The following is a 20984-nucleotide window of genomic DNA, read 5'->3' on the forward strand; positions in this document are numbered from 1 at the left end:
TGGTAGCAACGTCACTAGCATCCCAGGAGGGATAACTCCACAGCAGAGCAGGCAGGGCGGCTTGAGCCCCCAGATGAGTTCTGATGCTGTTGTTACACGAACACGAGCCTCTCAGGGCATCTGAGCTTAGCACTACAGCTAAGACCTGTGTGGTCCTGTGACCTATTCAGTCTTTCTGACAGAGTTCATGGGTGTGTGTGCATGTGTGTGCGCGCATGTGTGCACACCCGTGTACCTGAGTGTGGAGAGCCTGAAGTCACCATCAGGCAGGTGTCTTTCCTCAGATGCTTGCTACTTTTTAAATTTTTTTTTTTTTTTTTTAGTTTTCAGACATGGTTTTTCAACGAACCTGACACGTATTGATTAGGCTGACTGACTGGCCAAGGATCCAGGTGCTATCAACTTCTGTGTCCCCAGGGTGAAATTACTGCCTTGCTCAGCTTTTACCCTGGGTTCTCAGGAGTCCATGAGCTCAGGTCCTTGTGTTTATGTGGGCACTTTCCTAGCTGAGCCACACCTTCAGCCTCTGAGTTAAATATCTCATCAGATTTTCAAAGGCTTTGGAACCACTGGTCTGGTTTGAATCCCTTCATTCTACAAAGGAAGGAGCTGACCTAGACACACAGCCTAGCTCATCTGACTTCCTACAGCCTCTTTGGTGGCAGAGTAGGCCTGAGCCTCAGGTCCCTCAAATGCTCATGGGCATGAGATGGGCCAGTGGAACAGAGGGTATGAGGTAGGCCAATGGCTTTCACAGCGCCCCACCCCCACTCAGCCACTTGGCCCTTGCTCACCCTGCAGTGGCTTGATAAACTTGGTGGACAGTCTCACCTGTGTAGGAAGCCCAGCCCGAGGCTGGGAGGTCAGGAGAGCTCCCTGGGTTTGCTGAGGTAGCTGGAATAGATTTGGCGTTGGTAGCAGGCCTGGAGAGACAGTTAAAAACATAGAAGGTGAGTGGGCAAGGGGCGGGTGGTGGGATACTAGGAAGAAGGTGTCAGCTGGGCTGAGGTCTCACCTGGCTGACTCTGCTGTGCCTGTGGCAGCAGGAACTGAGCGGGTGGCTGGAGGTGGTGGCCGGGGACAAGCACCAGCTGTTGGAGCTGGAGGAGTTGCTGTATGTCCTGGCAGAGAGGGGATGGACAGAAACACAGACTGAGTCCAGGATGGATCCCCCCTTCAGCAGGAGGTGGTGGATCCCCAAGGGGTTGAAGCCAGGAGCCTTGTTGCCTGCCGTAATCGACTGGGCTTGGAACAGCACACCGACCATGGAGCACCTGAATGTCCTCCCAGCTGCCCCAGGAGGACTCATTCTTTGCCTTTCCCTTCCTGGTGAAATGTTTGCCCTGTCTTACATTCCCACAGAACAAATAGACTTGTTTAAAAATGTAAACCAGACTAAGTCTTTCTCTCTTTAAAATGCTCCCGAGACGTGTGCTATGATGTCTGGAATTATCTCGGATGCACTCCAGCAAATAGCAGGTGTGTGCATTGGTACGGCCACTCAGAGGGGAACTTCACCACTAATTTATGTGAAAAAGAGAGTTAAGAATGTGAACTGATTTGGAGATAGGGTCTTTGCAGATGAGCAACTTAAAACAAGGCCATGAAAGCGCGTTCTAATGCATTATGGTTGATAGTGTCATTTAAAGGGAAAACTCAGGCCAGGAGTGGTGCTGCATGCCGGTAGTTAAAAGTTTAATTTAAAGGGGTGAAAGAGGGATCTAGAGAGATGGTCCAGTGGTTAAGAGAATTTGCTACTCTTTCAGATGGACCCTGGTTCAAATCCCAGCATTGACATCTGGCAGCTCACAACCCCTTGTAACTCTAGGCCTGGAGAAGCTAACACCCTCTCCTGGCTTCCATGGCCACTCACACAATGTGGTACCCAAGCGCACACATGTACACATAAATGTTTTTTAAAAACCAAGAATTTAATTTTTTTTTTTCCGAGACAGGGTTTCTCTTTTGTAGCCTTGGCTGTCCTAGAACTAGCATTGAACACCACACTGGACTTGAACTCACAGAGAGAGGTCTGCCTGCTTCTGCCTCCAGAGTGTTCGGACTAAAGGTATGCACCACTACCGACCAGCTTTTTTTTTTTTTTTTTTTTTTTTTTTTTTAAATCGCTCAGTGGTAGAACATGTGCCTAGAATCCCCCAGTGAGGGGCTGGGGGCGTGGCATAGTAGAGAACTTGACTAATGTTCATGGGATCAGTGATCTAACTGCCTAGTACTGCTGTGAACCAACAAACAAAAAGGTGTGCCGGCAAGATGGCTCAGTGGGTGAAAGGGTTTGCTGCCTATCCTGACAATCTGAGTCTGATCCTCTAAACCACCTCTGACCTCCACACATACGCCGTGGCACACATATACTGGCGCCTGCTGTGGGACAGTAGACCGTGCCAGGAAAGTTGGTTAGGCAAAGTGGGTCTGAGACGCTGGTATCTAGGTACCCACCTGAGATGATAAGCGCCTTCCTGTTCCCTATCAGATTCCTGGCCTGGAACTCGTATCCAGACTTCCCACATTGTCCCGTGGCGCCACACAGTTCTCCATGCTAATGAGATACCTAGAGACCCTGAGGGTTTGCCAAAAAGTTTCCCTTCCCGGAAATTCCTGGAGAGGGAAGGCCTTTACCTACAAAGCTGCAAAGTCTCCTATAGAATGCCTTTCTGCACTTCCAGACAACGGTGCTAAGCTAAGGACTTCCACTGATGAGCTCAGCTAGAGTTCCCAATTTTGCCCAGTTCCCCCCCCCCTTGGGCTTATCATCCTTGTCCTCAGCCCGAGGGCCCCCAGTGGTCCAGGCCTCGTTGCGGGCCTGTGGACCCCCGAATTTTTAACCTCAACTCCTCTGTGCAACACCCCAATGGCGACTAGATGTCCAGGAGTCAGGGAACCCCAACTTCAGCCTGCCACATCCTAGACTGCATTCTCCCACCCCCTGAACAGCTCTTCCCTAAAGCCTGACACCTAAAGCCTCCTCAGTGGCTCTTCCACACCCCGACGGCAGGGGCAGGGCAGAATGCAGACCCACTACACACATAGGAAACAAATCTTGTTCTAAAGTGGGGCATATTTAGATATAGATACAAACAGAGCAGAGATGATGTAAACAGACTCAGGAAAGAAGATTCTACAAGCCAACGGGAGAGGACTGGAGGCCCTGCCCACACCTTCTGCCATGGGAGGCTTCGAGAATGGTGAAAGAATTTATGTCTGTCATTAAGTCACTAGACGGTGGTTCTTTGTTACAGCAGCCCTGGCAAATTAATACAAGCCGAACATGACACCTGTCTTATTACCCAACAGTTCCATTCCTGGGTGTGGAACCTCCAGAAATGTGCCGTGCTCTTCACACAGGGCGTCTGCTCCTGCGCAAGTGCCCAGCAGCCGCAAAACAGATAAATAACCCGATTCTGTGGAATCAGCAACAACATAGACTTCCGCACGTGGTCATGACCTCCTCTAGGGTCCTGCTTGCATTTCTAGTTGCATGTCACGAACTCTGAGTGCCATCGGCGTGGGTGTGTGCATTGTTATTGGGGACCTGATCTGTGTGCTTGTGATTGGCATGCTTTTCATAATTTGTCCTATTTTGTTGACCTACGGCAAAGGATAATGCACCCTTCAGGACTGAATCTATTCTGCTGTTCCCCAGATACCCTAAGTCCTATAAAACTCCCCCATGGCCCTGTCCCTCCAGGTGTGGATCAGCTGAGAGGCAATGAAGCTTAAAAATGCATTGATAGAGGCTCCTTCTAAGGCTCGGAACCCAATTCTGTAGTATATATTCCCTACACTCTCTCTCTGTCTCTCTGTCATTTTCTCTATCTTTCTCTGTCTCTCTTTCCTTTCCTCCCCTTCCTCCCTTCCTATTTTCTTCCCTCCCTCCCACTCTCCCTGCCTCCTCTCCTCCCCTCCCCTTCCCTCCCTTCTCTATGTAACTCTGCCTGGCCTGATAACTCATTGCCTTAGGCTAAGATAGCCTTGCAAGCCCGTTGGTCTTCCTTGCCTCCTCCTCCAAAGTGCTGGGTAAGTACCTTCACACCTGCTGATGTTTTTCTTTCAAAGGCTCTCCAAGTGGTGCACCCTTCAGGGCCCACAAAGGGTTACCCAGCCTGCTCTCTACTGCCCTTCTTACAGGGGGTCCCGTTTGCTAATTCATATTCTTCCTCTGCAAGGCTGAGCCTCTAGCAGGCACAGGCATGCCTTATTAAAACAAAACAAAAAACTGTAGCCATACCCCAGTCTGGTTACTCAGACTGGGACTTGGGCGTCAACTTTGATCCTTCTTTTTCTCTCCCCTTCCCATGCCTGCAGCCCATCCTCACCTCCCATTGCTTTAACTTCCCCTTTCCACTGTCACCATCCTGGTCCAAGTCACAGCATGGCTACCCCAGGCCACGAGTTTCCCTCAAGCACCCAGAGAGGGTCTGATAGCAACAGGCTATCACTGAGTCAGGGTCTCATGTAGCTTGGGCTGCCTCGGGATTCCCCGTGTAGCTGAGGGTGCCCATGAACTCCCCATCCTCCTGCTGCAGATGTCTGGGTGTGCGTTGAGTGTGTACACATATGTCTATATGTGTGGGGATGTCAGCATGTACACATGGAGGCCTGAAGAAGGAGTCAGATCCCTCAGAGGCGGAGTCACAGGTGCTTGTGGGTTGTTATGTGAATGCTGGGATGTGACCTCACATCTCCACCTCACATCTCTGCAGGGAGCGCCTTTCTGTCCCAAGACATCCCGATGGTCCAATTGCTATTAGTATATATCAATTATGTATGACACAGGTTTCATGATATTTCCATACTGCACCTAATGCATTTCACTCATATTTGCCTTGTTACCCTCTCCTCACCCCCCCACCCCCAACTCCCATGGATCCAGTCTTCCCACTTTCATGTCCTTTTGGTGTATGTGACTTGATGTAAACTTTTTAAAATCTTTTTTTTCTTTCCACAAAAGGTTTTGGTAAAATGCAAAGCACAGCGATAAAAAAAAAAGGGGGGGGGGGTGCTGAAGAGATGGCTCAGCAGTTAAGAGCACTGACTGCTCTTCCAGAGGTCCTGAGTTCAATTCCCAGCAACCACATGGTGGCTCACAACCATCTGTAGTGGAATCCTATACCCTCTTCTGATGTGTCTGAAGACAGTGACAGTGTACTCATATAAAAATAAGTAAATAAACAAGCAGACAGACAGACAGAGAGCAAGCATCTACAACCTACCCCAGGAGGGACTGACGAACTATGGTGGGACAAGCCTTAATGTTTACGACCTTCTAACCGCAGATGCACCATTTCCTTCTACTGGGAACTAGGAGAACAGACCGTGATGATGCTAAAACACCTGGCCTGCACTGTCTTTTATCCCCACGTGTGATAGAATTCAAGCACTTCGCTGCAGCCTGGCTCAGCCTGGCCTTTCCTCTCCTTAAGACTTTCCTGCCCTCTGACCCTTATCGGGCCACACAATCCCTCCTTGTCACTCAAACCAGAAAGGAACCCCCATTGCTTGCCACTCAACCTGGGCCTTTGCTATTTTTGCTATTTTTGCTAAGAACCCCCCCCCTCCACTTCTTTCAAGTCTCCCATCAACGCTCTTCCTCAGAGCGGCCACCTCCCCCATCTCCCTTTTCCTGCCCAGCCGGAACTGCTTCCTGTCTCTCCAGCTAAGACAGACACACAAAACCGTCTACTTTATCCTCACCAAGAAAGGCGCCCGCTCGTGGGGAAGACACCCCCTCCCCCCCATTTGCTGAGTGAAGGAATAAAATCGTTAGAAAGGGATTTTATCATGTATCGAATAGGCTCGGCACTGGGCTCGGCCAGTAGGAGGCCTCATCGGCCTACAATTCAGAGGCCTCGTGGCTCTCTTTAGCCACTTGGGGGCGCGCTACTCCAGCCTTAAATGGTAGGGTTGGGTGAGCCGACAATGGCTGGAGGAGGCCCTGGACAGCATATTTTATAAGTCAACTGCTTTGTCTCTAACCAGCTGGGAGGGTTAGCATACCCCACTGAAGCTAAGAAGGGAAGAGACCAGCTTTTTTTTTTTTTTTTTTTTTTTGAGATTCAGTTTATTATGTAGCCCAGGCTGTCTGGGAACATACTATATAGCCCAGGCTGGCTTCAGACTTGTTACAGTTCCTGCCTCTGCCTTCTCAGTGCCAGGATTATGGGTGGGCATTGCCATTACCACACTCAGTCTTTGGGAAGGAACCAGTTCTTGCTTCCAATGCACATGCTGCCCAACAGGTTACAGGACAGTCTGGCTATGCCTTGCTGAAGACAAACTGGGGACAGAAGGACAGATACACGGCTAATGTGCCACATGGGTGAAGGGGTGGGGTTGTAAACAATCACTTTCTCATCAGGCCTCGGTCTCCACTGGGGGTGAGGGTGGGGGTGGGTAGAAAGCTATGTGAGTGGGAAGAGGCCAGGGCCCCAGAGCTGGCCAGCTGAGACGATGGCCCAGGTGCGGTGCCTCACCCCAGTGCACAGAAGAGGAGGCCCTCACCCCCCCATGCCTCCCACCCCCGAAAAGCCCCACCACCATGACTGGAGGGTGCTGGCAGATGGTCACCAGGTCTGGATACAGCCTTGACTTGAGTCTAGGCCAGAGAGAGGAGGAAGAGTCGAACTGTGGGAAGGGAGTGAACGGAGTGAACAGCAGTCGCTGTGTTCTAGAGGAGGGTGCGTGGGGGATGGGCAGCAGGGCGACACTGTCCGTGGGGACGGTTTCGGTTAGATAGGAAGGAAAAGTTCTGTTGTTCTGCTACAGCAGGGAAGTAGTTGTAATTAATGACATATTGTATATTTCCAAACAGCTAAAAGGGGCGTTGTCTGATATGTGGGGTATGCCCACAGCCTCAGCACCTCAGAGGCAGAGGCAGAAGTTCAGGAGTTCAAGGTCAGCTTGAGCTACATAGAGATTTCCAGCCCAGAATGGGTTACAAGAGAATGTCTGAAAACAACAACAACAACTACTACTGTCATTATTGTCAGTGCTGGGGATTGAACCCAGAACCTCAGGCATGTGCTCTCCCACCAAAGCTGCACCTCAGCACCCACTCCCCACCACCAAAAGACCTTAAATGTTTCCGCCATACAGAAATGATAAATATTTGTGATGACAGGTATGTTAAGTAGCCTGACTTTAAAGTCACGATTATTAAATCATTCCTGCCTCTGGGTCACAGCTTCCTATCTGTGAAATGGGGGGAAACTGGGTAATTCTTCCCTGGGTTTCGCTGGGGCCTGAGTGATGTCATTATTCAGAGACCACTTTAGAAATCTGAACGCATTACTTAGACACAGATGCAAGCCGCCACTGTCCCCTCACGCATCCTACCCCATCATGAGCTGTCAACAGTGCAAGCCCCATCTGCCTTTCAAATCTGTCCTCTTAATCATGGACAAGGTCCAGTGCCCACCCAGGCTCTGCTGAGCCTTAGCCAAAGATATCTGTCTGTCCTCGTGATGGCCCCAACTTGAGTAATTAAGAGACTCTTCTGGTTAGGTGTGGAGGTGCATGCCTTTAATCCCAGCACTCAGGGCAGAGGCAGATGGATCTCAGTGAGTTAAAGGCCAGCCAGGGCTACACAGTGTGAGCCTGGTGGTGGTGGTGGTGGTGGTGAGTTCAAGACCCAACAGGTCCAATGAAACACTTGTTTCTTTTCTAATCAAAAAACCATCCAGGAAGCCAAAATCCCAGGAATCAGTTCTTGGCCAACACAATCCATGTTCCTACACCACATCCGTCCTGTGCAAGCCAGCTTCCTCTCCCACCTGTGTGTTCACTTTCTATGACTCTGGATTCTACATCCAGATCTATAGCCTCTCTTCCCATCAGCCAACACAAGGAGCCATAAAGAGGTCAATCAAACCATGTCACTCCCCTGTTTAAGTCTCTCAGAAGACTTGGTGCCTGGTTTAATTGCCCGCCTCCCTGCCCAGCACATGGCAAACCCTAGGAATGGATTCCAGGGTGCCCCAGATCACTGTGTAGCCAAGGGTGGTCTTGAACCCTTCTGGCCCTTTTGGTTAATGCTTCCTACCTCTACCTCGTGAGTTCTGGGATTACAGGTGTGTGCCAGCACCAGGGGTTTATGCAGTGTTGTAGACGGGACCCAGGAACTCATGCAAGCACTCTTACCAGTGGTCACGCCTCCAGCTAAAACAATGTGCTCTGTTCTGGTCTCACACTGCAGCCCCAATGGTCTCAAACTCAGGGCTGTCCTCCCCCCTCAGTCCTCCCACCTCAGTCCTCCCACCTCAGCCTCCTGAGTGCCAGCCGGGTTACAGGTATGTGCTGCCAGCCCTAGATTTAGAATAATTTCTAAATTACAGACTAAGTTCTGCCTTAATCCTCTCCCTTATGCCTGCCTCCCCACACACTTTGTACATGTGTGCATGCCTGTACACATGTGTGTGCACACACATGCAGGGACAGGATGGCAGTCAACGAGGAGTGTCCTCAGTCATTCTCCACTTTATGTTTTGAGACAGGGTCTCTGACTGAACCAGAAGGCCAACAAGTCAGCTAGGCTGGTGAGCCAGCAAGCCCAAATGTCCTGTTGTCACAGAGCTAGGATTGCAAGTAAGAAAGAAGTGTTGAGCCCGGCAGTTTTACGAGGATGTTACGGATCCACCTGAGTTCTCGCCATGCTTTCTCAGTGCACTTTATACACCAAGCTATGTCTCCGGCCTGTGGTGGTTTTGTTGGTTGGTTGAGACACTGTCTCACATAACTAAGGCTGGCCTTAAGTCTTACCTCCTGCCCCCAGCACCCAAGTGCCAGGATCACAGGATGGGTGCCGCCATGCTTGGCTTTTCCCTCGCCTCCTTGTCCACCCGGCTGCAGCCGTACTGCTGCCCTCTGAGCCTTGCACAAGTCAAGCTTCTTTCCCTCTCTGCCTGTTTCTGGCTCTTCCCCGCCCCACACCCCCCTTCTTTCAAAACTGACTCACTCAGCCCTCGGTTCTCAAAGGCCATCTTCTCAGTGAACTCTTTCCTATCCACCCATTAGACCAGCCCCTCCCTTTCCCACGAGGCCCTGTTTCGTTTTGTGAATCACCCTTCCTCTGAACCATTTGTTTCTGGTTTGTGTTTGTTTACAGTGTTTCCCTGCTAGGGTACACCATCCTCAGGGACAGCGGGCCATGGGTAGGCATGGCCTACACAAGGGACTTCATGGATGGCACTTTCATGGAAGTGGTGGTTCCAGTCAGTGTACTAGGAAGGGCTCAGAGGGGGGAGCAGGAGGTGGGAGCAGTGGCGTATGCCTGCAATCCCAATATTTGGGGGCCTGAGGGAGGAGTTAGAGCTCAAGGCCCGTGTAGGCTATAAAGAAGTGCAAGGTTAGCTTGCGCCATATAGATTCGGTTTAAAAAATGAAAGGGAAGGAGGCTGGAGAGAAGGCTCAGCAGTTGAGAGAGAGCTCTTGCTGCTCTTTCAGAGGCCGCACCCCAGGTCTGCACCAGCGTCAGGCATCTCATGACTGCCTGAAACTTCAGCGTCAGGACATCTAGCCTCCACAGACACCTACCTAGACATAGCATTTGTTCACATAAATACACACAGGTACACATAAGGTAAAAATAAATCTTAAAAAAAAAAAAAAAAAAAAAACTAAGTTTCAACAGTCAGGAAGGAAATTAAAAAATAAAGGCAATGGAGGGGCGGGGCCAGTGAGGCCCCCATGGAGGGGCGGGGCCAGTGAGGCCCCATGGAGGGGCGGGGCCAGTGAGGCCCCATGGAGGGGCGGGGCCAGTGAGGCCCCATGGAGGGGCGGGGCCAGTGAGGCCCCATGGAGGGGCGGGGCCAGTGAGGCCCCATGGAGGGGCAGCACTCCACAACCCATGAGACCCTGACCAAACCACACTTCACAGCCCAGGAGATCCTGACTAGGCCCACTCCACAGCCCAGGAGAGCAAATCCAGTGAAGCGCCACTCCACACAGCTCAGGAGATCCTGACTGGGTCACCGAACAAACAGTAGAGAGACAGGGAGGAGGAAAAGCTTGCATTTGGTGACTCCTAGCACACATGTCACCTTTTACTGAAATTCCAAGTTCTGTAGGTCCTGACCAGGAATCAGTAGGCAGGATGACCCAGTCCCAAACTCCATAGCTCTGACTATGTGCTGACCGTACACCACTGTCCCTTTTTGAAACAATAGGGCTCCACTCTTCTATCTGCGGACCTGCCTTGCTTGTCCCAATCTCAGGTCTCAGGAGTGAGAGGCAGTTCTCCAAGGCTTAGATACAAATGCAAAGGAGACCAGTAGATACATCTGTTCTCCTGAGCAGGGAGATGCAGGGGACATTGAGGAGACGTCTCTGGAGCTGGGCCCAATACTCCACAGCAGACCTTTTCAGTGATCTGAGCCAATCATTCCTGCTGCCCTTCAGCCACCCAGAGGCTTTGGCCTGCATGAAACCAAGCTCATCCGCAGCTGCCCCTCCCTCCACCGCGGCCCAGCTCCTGAGCCTGCCCACCTTCTTATATTATGTCAACATTTCCCACAGTCCGCAAGCCTTTCCTCCTGATCATTCACCTTTGACCTTCCACACCTCCCAGTTCCTGGTTCCAAATTCCCACCAGACCAGACCCAGTGGAGAACGCATTCCCTAAACCCTCTCAGCCTAGCAGATTTTCTTAAGCATCATGCCCTGTATTCCTTTCCAACTCAACCAATAACAATGTTTTCACGGTTAATGTTAAGTTCTCAGTCAATGCCAACCCCTGCTCCAGGCATTCTGAAAGACCCCCCTGAAGAGACACCTTCCCTTTCCTTGATTGAAAAACTGTAACAACAAAACATCTCTCATTGATTTGATAAACATCACATAGCTCTGTAGAATGCACCATACCAAGCACCAGACGGGCCAATTATCCAACTGTATGTAATATAATCATCCGTTCAGAGGGACAGCGTAGAAACCACAGGGAAGCATCCTGACAAACAGTTTACCTGGCAGGGGAATGTTCCCTCTATTTTATATTATAATATCATTTTAAAGTGGTGGGTTCATGAACTTTTTTTTTTTTTTTTTTTTTTTTTTTTTTTTTTTTTTTTTGCTTATTTTGTGGTGCTGGGATTTGAACCCCAGCTTCAGGCAAACCAGGCAAGTACTCTAAGCTTCTACAGATCCACACCCCAACTCCTCACTGGGGAATTCTAGGCAGGGGCTCTACCATTGAGCCACACCCCAAGTCCCTCACTGGGGGATTCTAGGCAGGAGCTCTACCACTGAGCCACGCCCCCAGCCCCTCACTGGGGATTCTAGGCAGGGGCTCCACCACTGAGCCACACCCCAGCCCCTCACTGGGGGATTCTAGGCAGGGCTCTACCACTGAGCCACACCCCCAGCCCCTCACTGGGGGATTCTAGGCAGGGGCTCTACCACTGAGCCACACCCCCAGCCCCTCACTGGGGGATTCTAGGCAGGGGCTCTACCACTGAGCCACACCCCAGCCCCTCACTGGGGGATTCTAGGCAGGGGCTCTACTACTGAGCCACACCCCCAGCCCCTCACTGGGGGATTCTAGGCAGGGGCTCTACCACTGAGCCACACCCCCAGCCCCTCACTGGGGGATTCTAGGCAGGGGCTCTACCACTGAGCCACACCCCAGCCCCTCACTGGGGGATTCTAGGCAGGGGCTCTACCACTGAGCCACACCCCAGTCCCTCACTGGGGGACTCTAGGCAGGGGCTCTACCACTGAGCCATGCCCCCAGCCCCTCACTGGGGGATTCTAGGCAGGGGCTCTACCACTGAGCCACGCCCCCAGCCCCTCACTGGGGGATTCTAGGCAGGGGCTCTACATTATGCTATATCCACAGCCTTAAGAGTGCTTTGGATTAGACTTCTTAGTATTTCCAAAATGTAACACAGTTTAGTTTCACTACAAGCCAGGGAGTCTCCTGGGAGGCAAAGATGATTGTGATTCATTCCTAAGTCTCTAGATTCTGCCAGGGCACTAACACACAGGAGGACAGGGGATGCTAGTGAGCTGATTGCAGGGACAGAGCAGAACAGGCAGAGGAAGTGGAAGTGGGCAGAGGAGACGGGAACTCAAGCCCAGGAGCTGGTCCAGAGTGGTGGAGGCCATGGGCAAGTCAGGGCAGGAGGAGCTGTACCTGGTCCCTGTGTGCTACCCAACACACAGGAGGTACAGCACAAACCACTCTTGGGCAAATGAGGGCCACTCAGCCCATGAGAATGAATTCCTAGAATCTGTACTCAGCTTTGCTTCTGCTGAAGGGATTGAGGGCAATGATCTAGAGTGAGGGTGGCTAGGAAAGGAAGGAGACAGAGGAAGGACTTTCAGGGAGAAGTACGGGAGATCAAGCCATCAGAGCATGATGGGGCAGCAGATGGCTGAGCATCAGCCTGGCGGTGGTCCTGATGCTGCACAAACACAGGCTCGCACATGGCATGGTGGTATGGCCAGTCCTACACCAGGCCACCTACCTCTCCTCTTTCCTCTACTCTGTTGAAAGATGGCTCCTCAGGCACATTCAGACACAACCAGAACAGGAAAACCCACTCGGATTACCTGGATGTGGGGATTTGGGCTGTCTGTGATGGATGAAGAGGTGCTGTCTAGGTAAAACACAGGATGGAGAGGAAAATGGAAGCAAAGTCTCGGTGAGGAGCCCTAGGACCCTGCACTGTGTGTGCTACCAAGCAGAAGACGAGCACCTCCTGCAGGAGTCTCTGGTGGCCCTGGTGGGAGGGGACTGGAAACCATGTCCCCGTGAAGGATGGCTGAAGCAAGAGCCATGACAGGCAGGCTGGGTGGCTAGAGCTATGAGCTCCTGGGCCAGCTCTCCCAATCCTACTCGCCATGTGACCAAGGCATGCCATCTTGTCCCTGCAGCTCTCCAGCATTCTGAGGGATGACACGTGTCTTTTTTTTTTTTTTAAATTTCCGAGACAGGGTTTCTCTGTGTAGCCCTGGCTGTCCTGGAACTCACTCTGTAGACCAGGCTGGCCTCGAACTCAGAAATCCACCTGCCTCTCCGCCTGCCTCTGCCTCCCAAGTGCTGGGATTAAAGGCGTGCACCACCACTGCCCGGCCACACGTGTCTTCATAGGTATCATCTTTAGACACATTGGCATGGGGTGTGGTACGAACACAACACCCAGTTATTGCCACGGGGTGAGCCTGGCATGGGAGAGCATGCTGGGAAGAGCCATCGTGGAGCAGAATGGTCACTGAGTCTGCAGAACCAGGCCCAGGGACAGGCACAGCGCAGTGTTCAGGAAAGTCCCGAAAGGTGCATCCATAATGAGATGGACCTCCCAAAATGGGTAAACTCTCAGTGAGGACAGCCCCACGAGAGCTGGACAGTTCCCCTTCATAGACAGCTCCCCCATGGGTGTGGGGGAGATAGAAGATAGCATGAGAGAAGCGAGGTGAGACACTACCCCAAGGGCAATTAAAGGCTTTCTTCACTATAGGATTTCCCAAAACTTTCACCACCTTAGAGTGTGGTGAACTCAAGTGCTTGTATAAACAAGACAGGCAGGAGTGGGCTGCAGAGGATGGACCCATCTGAAGGGCAAGCCTGGGCTTCTCTGTGACTGCTGAATTTTATTTTTTCCTTTATTTTTCCTTTATTTTTCCTTACTGTGAATTTTGCATGTATATTCAGTAAGCACCCTGCCACTGAGCCACGCCCCCAGCCTCTCACTGGGGGATTCTAGGCAGGGGCTCTACCACTGAGCCACACCCCCAGCCCCTCACTGGGGGATTCTAGGCAGGGGCTCTACCACTGAGCCACACCCCCAGCCCCTCACTGGGGGATTCTAGGCAGGGGCCCTACCACTGAGTCACACCCCCAGCCCCTCACTGGGGGATTCTAGGCAGGGGCCCTACCACTGAGCCACACCCCCCAGTCCCTCACTGAGGGATTCTAAGTATGTGTCTGCCAGTGAACTACATCTTCTTCAACCTAAATTTTCACTTTTTATTTTGAGACCAAGGCTCACCACTCTTTTTTTTTTTTTTTTTTTTTTTTTTTGAGACAGGGTGTCACTATGTAGCTCTGGTTGTCCTGAAGCTCACTATGTAGACCCAGCTGGCCTCAAACTCACAAAGATCTGCCTGCCTCTGCCTCCCAAGTGCTGGGAAAAGGAATGCTCCACTACGACTGGCTAAGTCTCACCACTTGTGAACCACCGCTTGTGACCAGCCACCACTGTATAGAAATTATATAGGTCACTATTGAGTCGAACTGTGCCCAACCAATTAAAGATAGATTAAAGTACTGCCTTAGGCACCTGTAAATATGACCTTATTTTGAAGTAGGGTCTTTGCAGACATAACAAAGTTAAACTAAGTTCATGAGCTAGGCGCTAGTATTGTGGCTGTGCCTTAATAAGAGCAGGAGATCAGGGCAGAAACATATGCAGAGACAGAGGAGTTTACATGACAACACAGGCAGACCGTGGAGTGACCCATCTGTCCCATCTCTACCTTGGAACGCTAGGATCACTGGCATCGCCAGGAGCTATACATGAGAAAGGCCTTCAGATGGAGCATGGCCCTGCCCATGTCTTAACTTTGGCAGTATGGCTTGAGACAATACATTTCTGGGTTTTGTTGGTTTGCTTTATTCTGTCATTTTCTAGGTTTTGCTAGGATAGCTTAATCTGGGTTCAAACTCATAGAGATCCTCCTGCCTCAGCCTCCTGAGTGCTGGGGATACAGATATGCTCCTACACATGGATTCATATCCCCCCCCTCTCTTTCTCTCTCTCTCTCTCTCTCTCTTCTCTCTCTCTCTCTCTCTCTCTCTCTCTCTCTCTCTCTCTCTCTCTCTCTCTCTCTCTCTCTTTGACACAGGATCTCTCTGTATAGCCCTGGCTGTCCTGGAACTGGCTGTGTAGACCAGGCTTCCCCCTCCCAAGTGCCAGGATTAGAGCATGAGTCACCACTCACTGCTCAGCTGTTTTTAACCATTTGGTTGACAGCAGCTTGTAATGACGACTCCAGGCAACACACATAGCCACTGGTTCATGATTTGGAATAAATGTGTCAGCTCCAATACTGGGAGGATGAAACTAGTTTTAAACTCAGTTCATTGACCTCTTAAGTGGGAAACCATGCACTGGATGAACCAAGATGCACAGTTCTACTTCTAAGGGGTTTTGATTATTTGTATTTGTATTTTGTTTTGTTTTCTGAGACAGGTCTCCTGTAGCCTAAGCTGACCTCAAACTCAGTAAGTAGCCTTGAACTTCTGATCCATCTGTCTTCACTTCCTGAATGCTGTCTGGGGTCATAGGTGTGTTGCCACCACATTAGAATTGTGGTTGGATGCTTCGGTTTGAACCCAGAGCTTTGGGCATGCCGGGCAAGCTCTACCAGCTGAGCTACACTCCCAGGCCCGCCTGGGGCACTAATTCTGATTCCCGGCCTTTTCGTTTTATGCCCACACAGTTACCATTCACGGGCATGAGGGTGGCAACTTCTGATTATTTGTTGAGCGTTTGGAAGATGCACAGAAACTGTGAAGCTCAACCCACCACGAAGAGGACTCAGGTACCTTGGGAGCCTTGCTTTAACCATCTGTAGGATGGGAAGGTAGACTCTCCCAAAGCTTCCTACAGTTGCAGAACACAGTTGTTGTCAGAAGGGCCCTCAGGGACCAGTTACCCCTTCCGTGTGCACATGCCCTGCTTCAGCGGGTCCCTCGCTCCGAGGAGTAGGGTGTGGTGGCTCTGCCCTTACCTGTGCTGTGAGCTGGATGGGTTGGGACAAGGTGAGCTGCGGGGTCCCTGGGGGCTGGCTGGTAGGCTGTGATGGTGGCAGGTCACCTCCCCCAGAGGAGGCTGGGGTCTGCGAGGTGGAGGAGGAGGCGGAAGAGGTGGAGGAGGAGGTGGAGGCGGCAGCGGCAGCAGCAGCAGCGTTGGCGGCAGCGGCGCTGGACTGCTGGACGGCAGCGGCCAGCAGCTGGGCCTGAGCTTGCTGTAGGAGGAGTTGCTGCTGAGCAGGTATCAGCGCCGAGAGCTGCAGCAGCGGAGGCGAGGCGGTGGCGGCGGCGGCGAGCAGGCAAACACAGCAGGGCAGAGAAGGCAGAGAAGGCAGAGAAGGCAGAGAAGGCAGAGAAGGCAGAGAGGGTTTAGGATCTGAGTCAAGCCCTTAGGAGACCCATCTTTTACAGGACGGAGGAGGAGGAGGAGGAGGAGGAGGAGGAGGAGGAGGAGGAGGAGGAGGAGGAGGAGGAGGAGGAGGACGAGGACGAGGACGAGGACGAGGAGGAGGACGAGGAGGACAAGGAGGAGGAGGAGAGGCAATTGAGAGAGAGCAAGTGTGGCCTTGGTGAGACGTGTCACCTGCAGGGCCTGCAACAGATGGGAGGTTCGTACCCTCATACTACCCTCCGCATGATTCTTCTTCCGCCAGATACTTACCCCAGCTAGCTGGCTGCCTGTCAACATGAGTTGGGCCTGGGGCAGATGAGGCTGAGCCGGCTGGGGGGGCGGGGGTGCTGCTGGGGCTGAATCACCACTGGGGTCTTCAGCCTTGATCTGGGGAGGAGAGAGGCAGGGTCCGGGACCCCAGAATGTTAAGTGGAGGCCAGAGAGAATGCCCACCTGTGAACCAAAAAGAGGGTATGTGTGTGGCTGTGGCAGCCTAGCTGGCACAGGGGAGTGGGCTAGAGGAGTGGCCAGGCCAGGCCTGAGCCTCTGACCACTCTCTGGCCTTAGGGTTCTCAGAAGTTGGTTAGGGCTAGCACCCCATCTGCAAACAAACTCCCTCCACCTTTGGAAAGCACTTTCCTCCTCCTGGGATCAGTTTCCCCACCTGTAGAATAGGAAAGGCTGATGGTAGGAACCTAGACAGGTCTCTAGGACTCGTACGTGCCCCTTACTTGCTTCAACTTGGGGTACAACTATTTTGTTGTTGTTGCTTTTTGAGACAGGGTTTCACTATGTAGTCCTGGAACTCGCTATGTAGAACAGGATGGCCTGTTCGTGGAGATTCATGGAGATCTACCTGCTTCTGCCTCCCAAGTGCTAGGATTAAAGATGTATACCACAACACCCAGCTAGATAGGTTTTTTTCCCTCTTATTTGTCCTTTGGAATAAAATTTTGTTGAAGGGACTGGAGAGGTGGCTCAGTGTTTAAGAGCACTAGCTTCCAGAGGACCAAGGTTTAAATAAACATGTATGCAAAACTCTTATATACATAAAAGTAAAATTAGAGTTTTCTTTTATTGTTGAAAAGGAGGGTCTTGGAGTGGAAAATCACCACTGGGAGCTAGGCAGAGTGGTACACACCTGTAATCCAGGCACTTCAAGGGAGGCAGAGAAAGGTAGATTATTACTGTGACTGCTAGGCCAGCCAAGAGTGCACAGACACTTAGGAGTGTGTGTGTGTGTGTGTGTGTGTGTGTGTGTGTGTGTGTGTGTAACAATTAATGAAAAAAGCAGTCATGAATTTGAAAAAGAACAAGGGGTTATGGGGAGGCTTTGGAAGGAGGAAAGGGAAGGGAAATTATGTAATTACATTATAATATCAAAAAATTGAATTGAATTAAGTAGTTTTAACTGAAAATAAAAAAGATCCAAAACAATGAAACCTTAACAGCTGGAGTGGTTACAGTATGAGTACCTGTAATCCTAGTACTTGGGAGGCTGAGGCAGGAGGATTTTAAGTTTGAGGACCAGCCTGTGTTACATGTTAATACCCTATCTCTAAAAGTAAAGGAAGCAGCTTGGCACTTCATGGTCACACATGATTATGGAGACAAGCAGACAGCATCCATGAGGCACATGAGCAAGAGTGGATGGAGCAGCTGGAGAGACCAACAGGAAGCTGCACCCACCCATCCTGCCCTTCTGGGGCACTCATTTCAGAGAAAGACAGAGTTCCAGCAGAGACAGCAAAGCATGCTGGTCCTGACCTCCCCGCCCCGTCTCCCTCACCACGATATGGATATAGCCTGCATCGCACATAAAACAGACCAACATTGTCAAAGCCATCCTTCCCCTTCCTCTTTTCCAGAAAAAGATGAATAGTGGGAACTGTTGGCTGGAAAGATGCTGGCTGAGGGTGCGTGGGGGTGTTTCTTAGACACCATACTGCCAGACCAGGCTGGACACTGGGGACCATCTATTGCCCAGTGTCTCCTCTGGCAAAAGGAGATCCAGAGAGAGAGAGAGAGAACTTATGCGAGCTGACACCGCAGGTCAACAGGGAGCGGTGCCTGGAACACAGAGGGAGATAGACAGACACAGAGGCTGGGAAAGGCCAAAGGACAGTCCTGATGTCTCAGGTTATGATGGATGTGTCAGAAACGACACTATTAGAAGTGGGTGGTATGAGCTTTCCCCAGAAAGGATGGGAAAGGCTGGCTTTCCTGGCTAGTTGTAATCAGCCTCTAAGAAATATTTATTTTTATTTTATTTGCATGTGTAAGTGTGCACATGCCACAGCACACATGTGGAGGTCAGAGGACAACTTGCAGAAATTACTTCTCTGCTTCTGCCATACAGGTTCCAGGGATTGAACTCAGGTCATTCAGGCTTGGTGGCAAGCCTCTTTAACCACTGAGCCATCTCATTCCACTTTGCACTAAATTACTTAGTTTTTATGTAGTCCAGGCTGGCCTCAAACTCAATGCACTCTTCTTGCCTCATCCTCCTTAGGGCTGGGAGTTGCAGCACACATCACCAGATCCAATGGCATTCTTGGGGCCTGCTTAGTTTGGGAAAATTCAGAATGACACACTAAAGATCCATGTGTGTTTTGATAGGTGTTATGTTTTAATATGAAGTAAAAAAAAAAACACTAAAAATTTGTTTTGATTTTTTTTTTTTTTTTTAAGACAGGCTTGCCTGGAACTTGCTATATAGACCAGGCTGGCCCTGAACTCTTAAGAGCGTGCTTGTGCCTCCCGAGTGATGGGGTTGAAGGCATGTGCTATTATGCTCAGCTTTTGTTTTATAAAGCAGGTCTCAGGCAGCCCCAGGCTGGCCTCAAATTCTCTAGGTAGTCAAGGATGGCCTTGAACTTCTGCTCTTCCTGCCTCCCCCTCCTGGAGAGATGTGTCCCCATGCATGGTTTATGGAGTACCAGGATCAAATCCAGACTTATCATGCATGCAAGACAAGCACTTAGCCAATGAAGTCACATTCCTGGCCAACTGTTTCGTTTTGAAACAGAGTCTTGCTAAGTTGCTTAGGCTAGCCTGGAACTTACTATTGAAGCCTAGGATTGGCCCCTCACCTCGGCCTCTGGAGAGCTGGGATCAGATGCCTGCCCACCACACTTGACTGTGATGACATTTTAAACATCTAACCAATACTATCTCTTCCCTTTCCACCAGTGGAGGAGAGGCCCTGGGGTTAGACCCTTCAGCACATGAGGGACTCTGGGTAGAATTTAATAATCGTATTTATTTCCATGGTAAACGATTCTGGTTTTCCATTTATGAAATTTCCATTTAAAAACCCGTTTATTCAAGTTGTTGAAAAAAAAAAACCAAAGCCGTCCATGATTTGGTAATTGTTGGAACTGATTGATGGGTTCCTGCGAGTTGCTGTTTTTGTTACACACTCCTTTTTTTTTTTTTTTTATCACATTTTCCATAATAAAAATGTTTTTAAAAACTGAGTCACTTAACAAAATTATTATATAAATAACACACCCTAGCGGTGCACAGAAGCATTGGGGATGGCAGCCTGCAGACTGCTGCATCTGGGAAAGCTCCTGTGCACATGAGGTGGGGAGAGCTTGAGGGCAAAGGCCAGGGCCAGAGAAGCAGGGAGTAGTGTAGAGGGCAGCCATGCTGGGGAGGGAGGGAGGGAGGGCCCTCACTGCCACTCACGGGCTTTCCAGAGAAGGCAGTTGCTGGGAGCAAAGCGGGACAGGCAAACGCCAAGCCTGAGGTCAGAAGGTCAAGCGCCCTATATAAAAGGCACCTGCTCACAAAGCATTTTGTCCTCCCAGCCCTGGAGACAGCAGTTATGATGAGGACCTCAGAGATTGTCTTGACTAACATCCCCCCCCCTCCCTTCTCACCCTGTCCCCAGCCCAGTGTTAAGAAGAGGAAACTAAAAAGCTCAGAGAGGGGAAGTCACTTTCCCATGGTCACACAGCAAAGCTGTAGGGCTGGGTGAAGGGCACTGTCTCACCTCATTCTTCAGCCACCTCTGGTCAGGCTCTGTCCACGCCCCCATTCTTGCTTCTCCTTTTAAGAGTCTGAACCTGTCTGTGGCCCTTACCACCATCAGGCTGGATGGAGACTGAGCCCCAGAAGCTTCCTAAGGTCCCACATGCCTAAGCACAGAGCACCTTCTTCCCATTCATCTTCTCCTTCATCCCCAAGGCTGTCCTCACTGGGTCCGACAAGTTCTCTTATCCTGCTTCCTGCTGTGTGTGCGTGTGTGTGTGTGTGTGTGTGTGTGTGTGTGTGTGTGTGTGTGTGTTGGGGTACAGGGGTGCTTCAGGCCCCCTTTGGCCAGGGAAGTCGGGATGGGGGCGGGGCCTTGGCTTCCTGTTGTTATCACCCTGGGGCTCTGGGGGGGATTTCCCTGGCCACCCCCACCCCCTAGGGAAGGGGAAGGAGACTGGGTGAGTCACAAGCCTGGGGCGGGAGCCCGAGGGTGAGAAAGGGCAGGAGGAACCTTGCCGCCTGGTACCCTTGCAGGACCTGGGTCCACGGCAACCACACCGAGCACACCCTTCCTCCAGAGTACCACCCTCTTTCCCGATGATCCCACGGGTGCTTACCTTGGTGCTGGGGCCAGTTGGGGACACAGAGAATGGGGACGCTTTATTCTGGGGGTTCTGTGAAGAGAGAGTTGGGGCAAGGGGTTGGGAATGGGACTGTGAAAAGTTTGGGACACTTGTCCCTGACCCCTAACCACTGCTCTGTCCTTCCCTCCCACCCTCCTCCCCCGTGCATCTTAGAGAGCCTGACCTGATGGTTAATGTCGGGTCCATTTCTTTCGGTGTC

General features: G+C 51.1%; 1 protein-coding gene across 17 annotated transcripts in view; it reads right to left on the reverse strand.

Moving 5' to 3' along the window:
* The window catches only part of Pou2f2 (POU class 2 homeobox 2), an 84464-nt gene that overhangs the window by 7288 nt on the left and 56192 nt on the right, over positions 1-20984 (reverse strand). For 4 of the 17 annotated variants that reach the window (XM_076929765.1, XM_076929769.1, XM_076929760.1 and 1 more), the window contains 6 exons: positions 20949-20983; positions 20759-20815; positions 16431-16613; positions 15748-16026; positions 1016-1121; positions 832-923 (listed from right to left, as the gene is read on the reverse strand). In XM_076929765.1, coding sequence (XP_076785880.1) covers positions 832-923; positions 1016-1121; positions 15748-16026; positions 16431-16613; positions 20759-20815; positions 20949-20983 — 752 coding nt within the window. The remainder of the gene's footprint in view (positions 1-831; positions 924-1015; positions 1122-15747; positions 16027-16430; positions 16614-20758; positions 20816-20948; position 20984) is intronic. The other 13 variants (XM_076929778.1, XM_076929773.1, XM_076929809.1 and 10 more) reach the window with 4 other exon arrangements.

This window comes from Arvicanthis niloticus, chromosome 1 (assembly GCF_011762505.2).
Source record: "Arvicanthis niloticus isolate mArvNil1 chromosome 1, mArvNil1.pat.X, whole genome shotgun sequence".
Lineage (NCBI taxonomy): Eukaryota > Metazoa > Chordata > Mammalia > Rodentia > Muridae > Arvicanthis > Arvicanthis niloticus.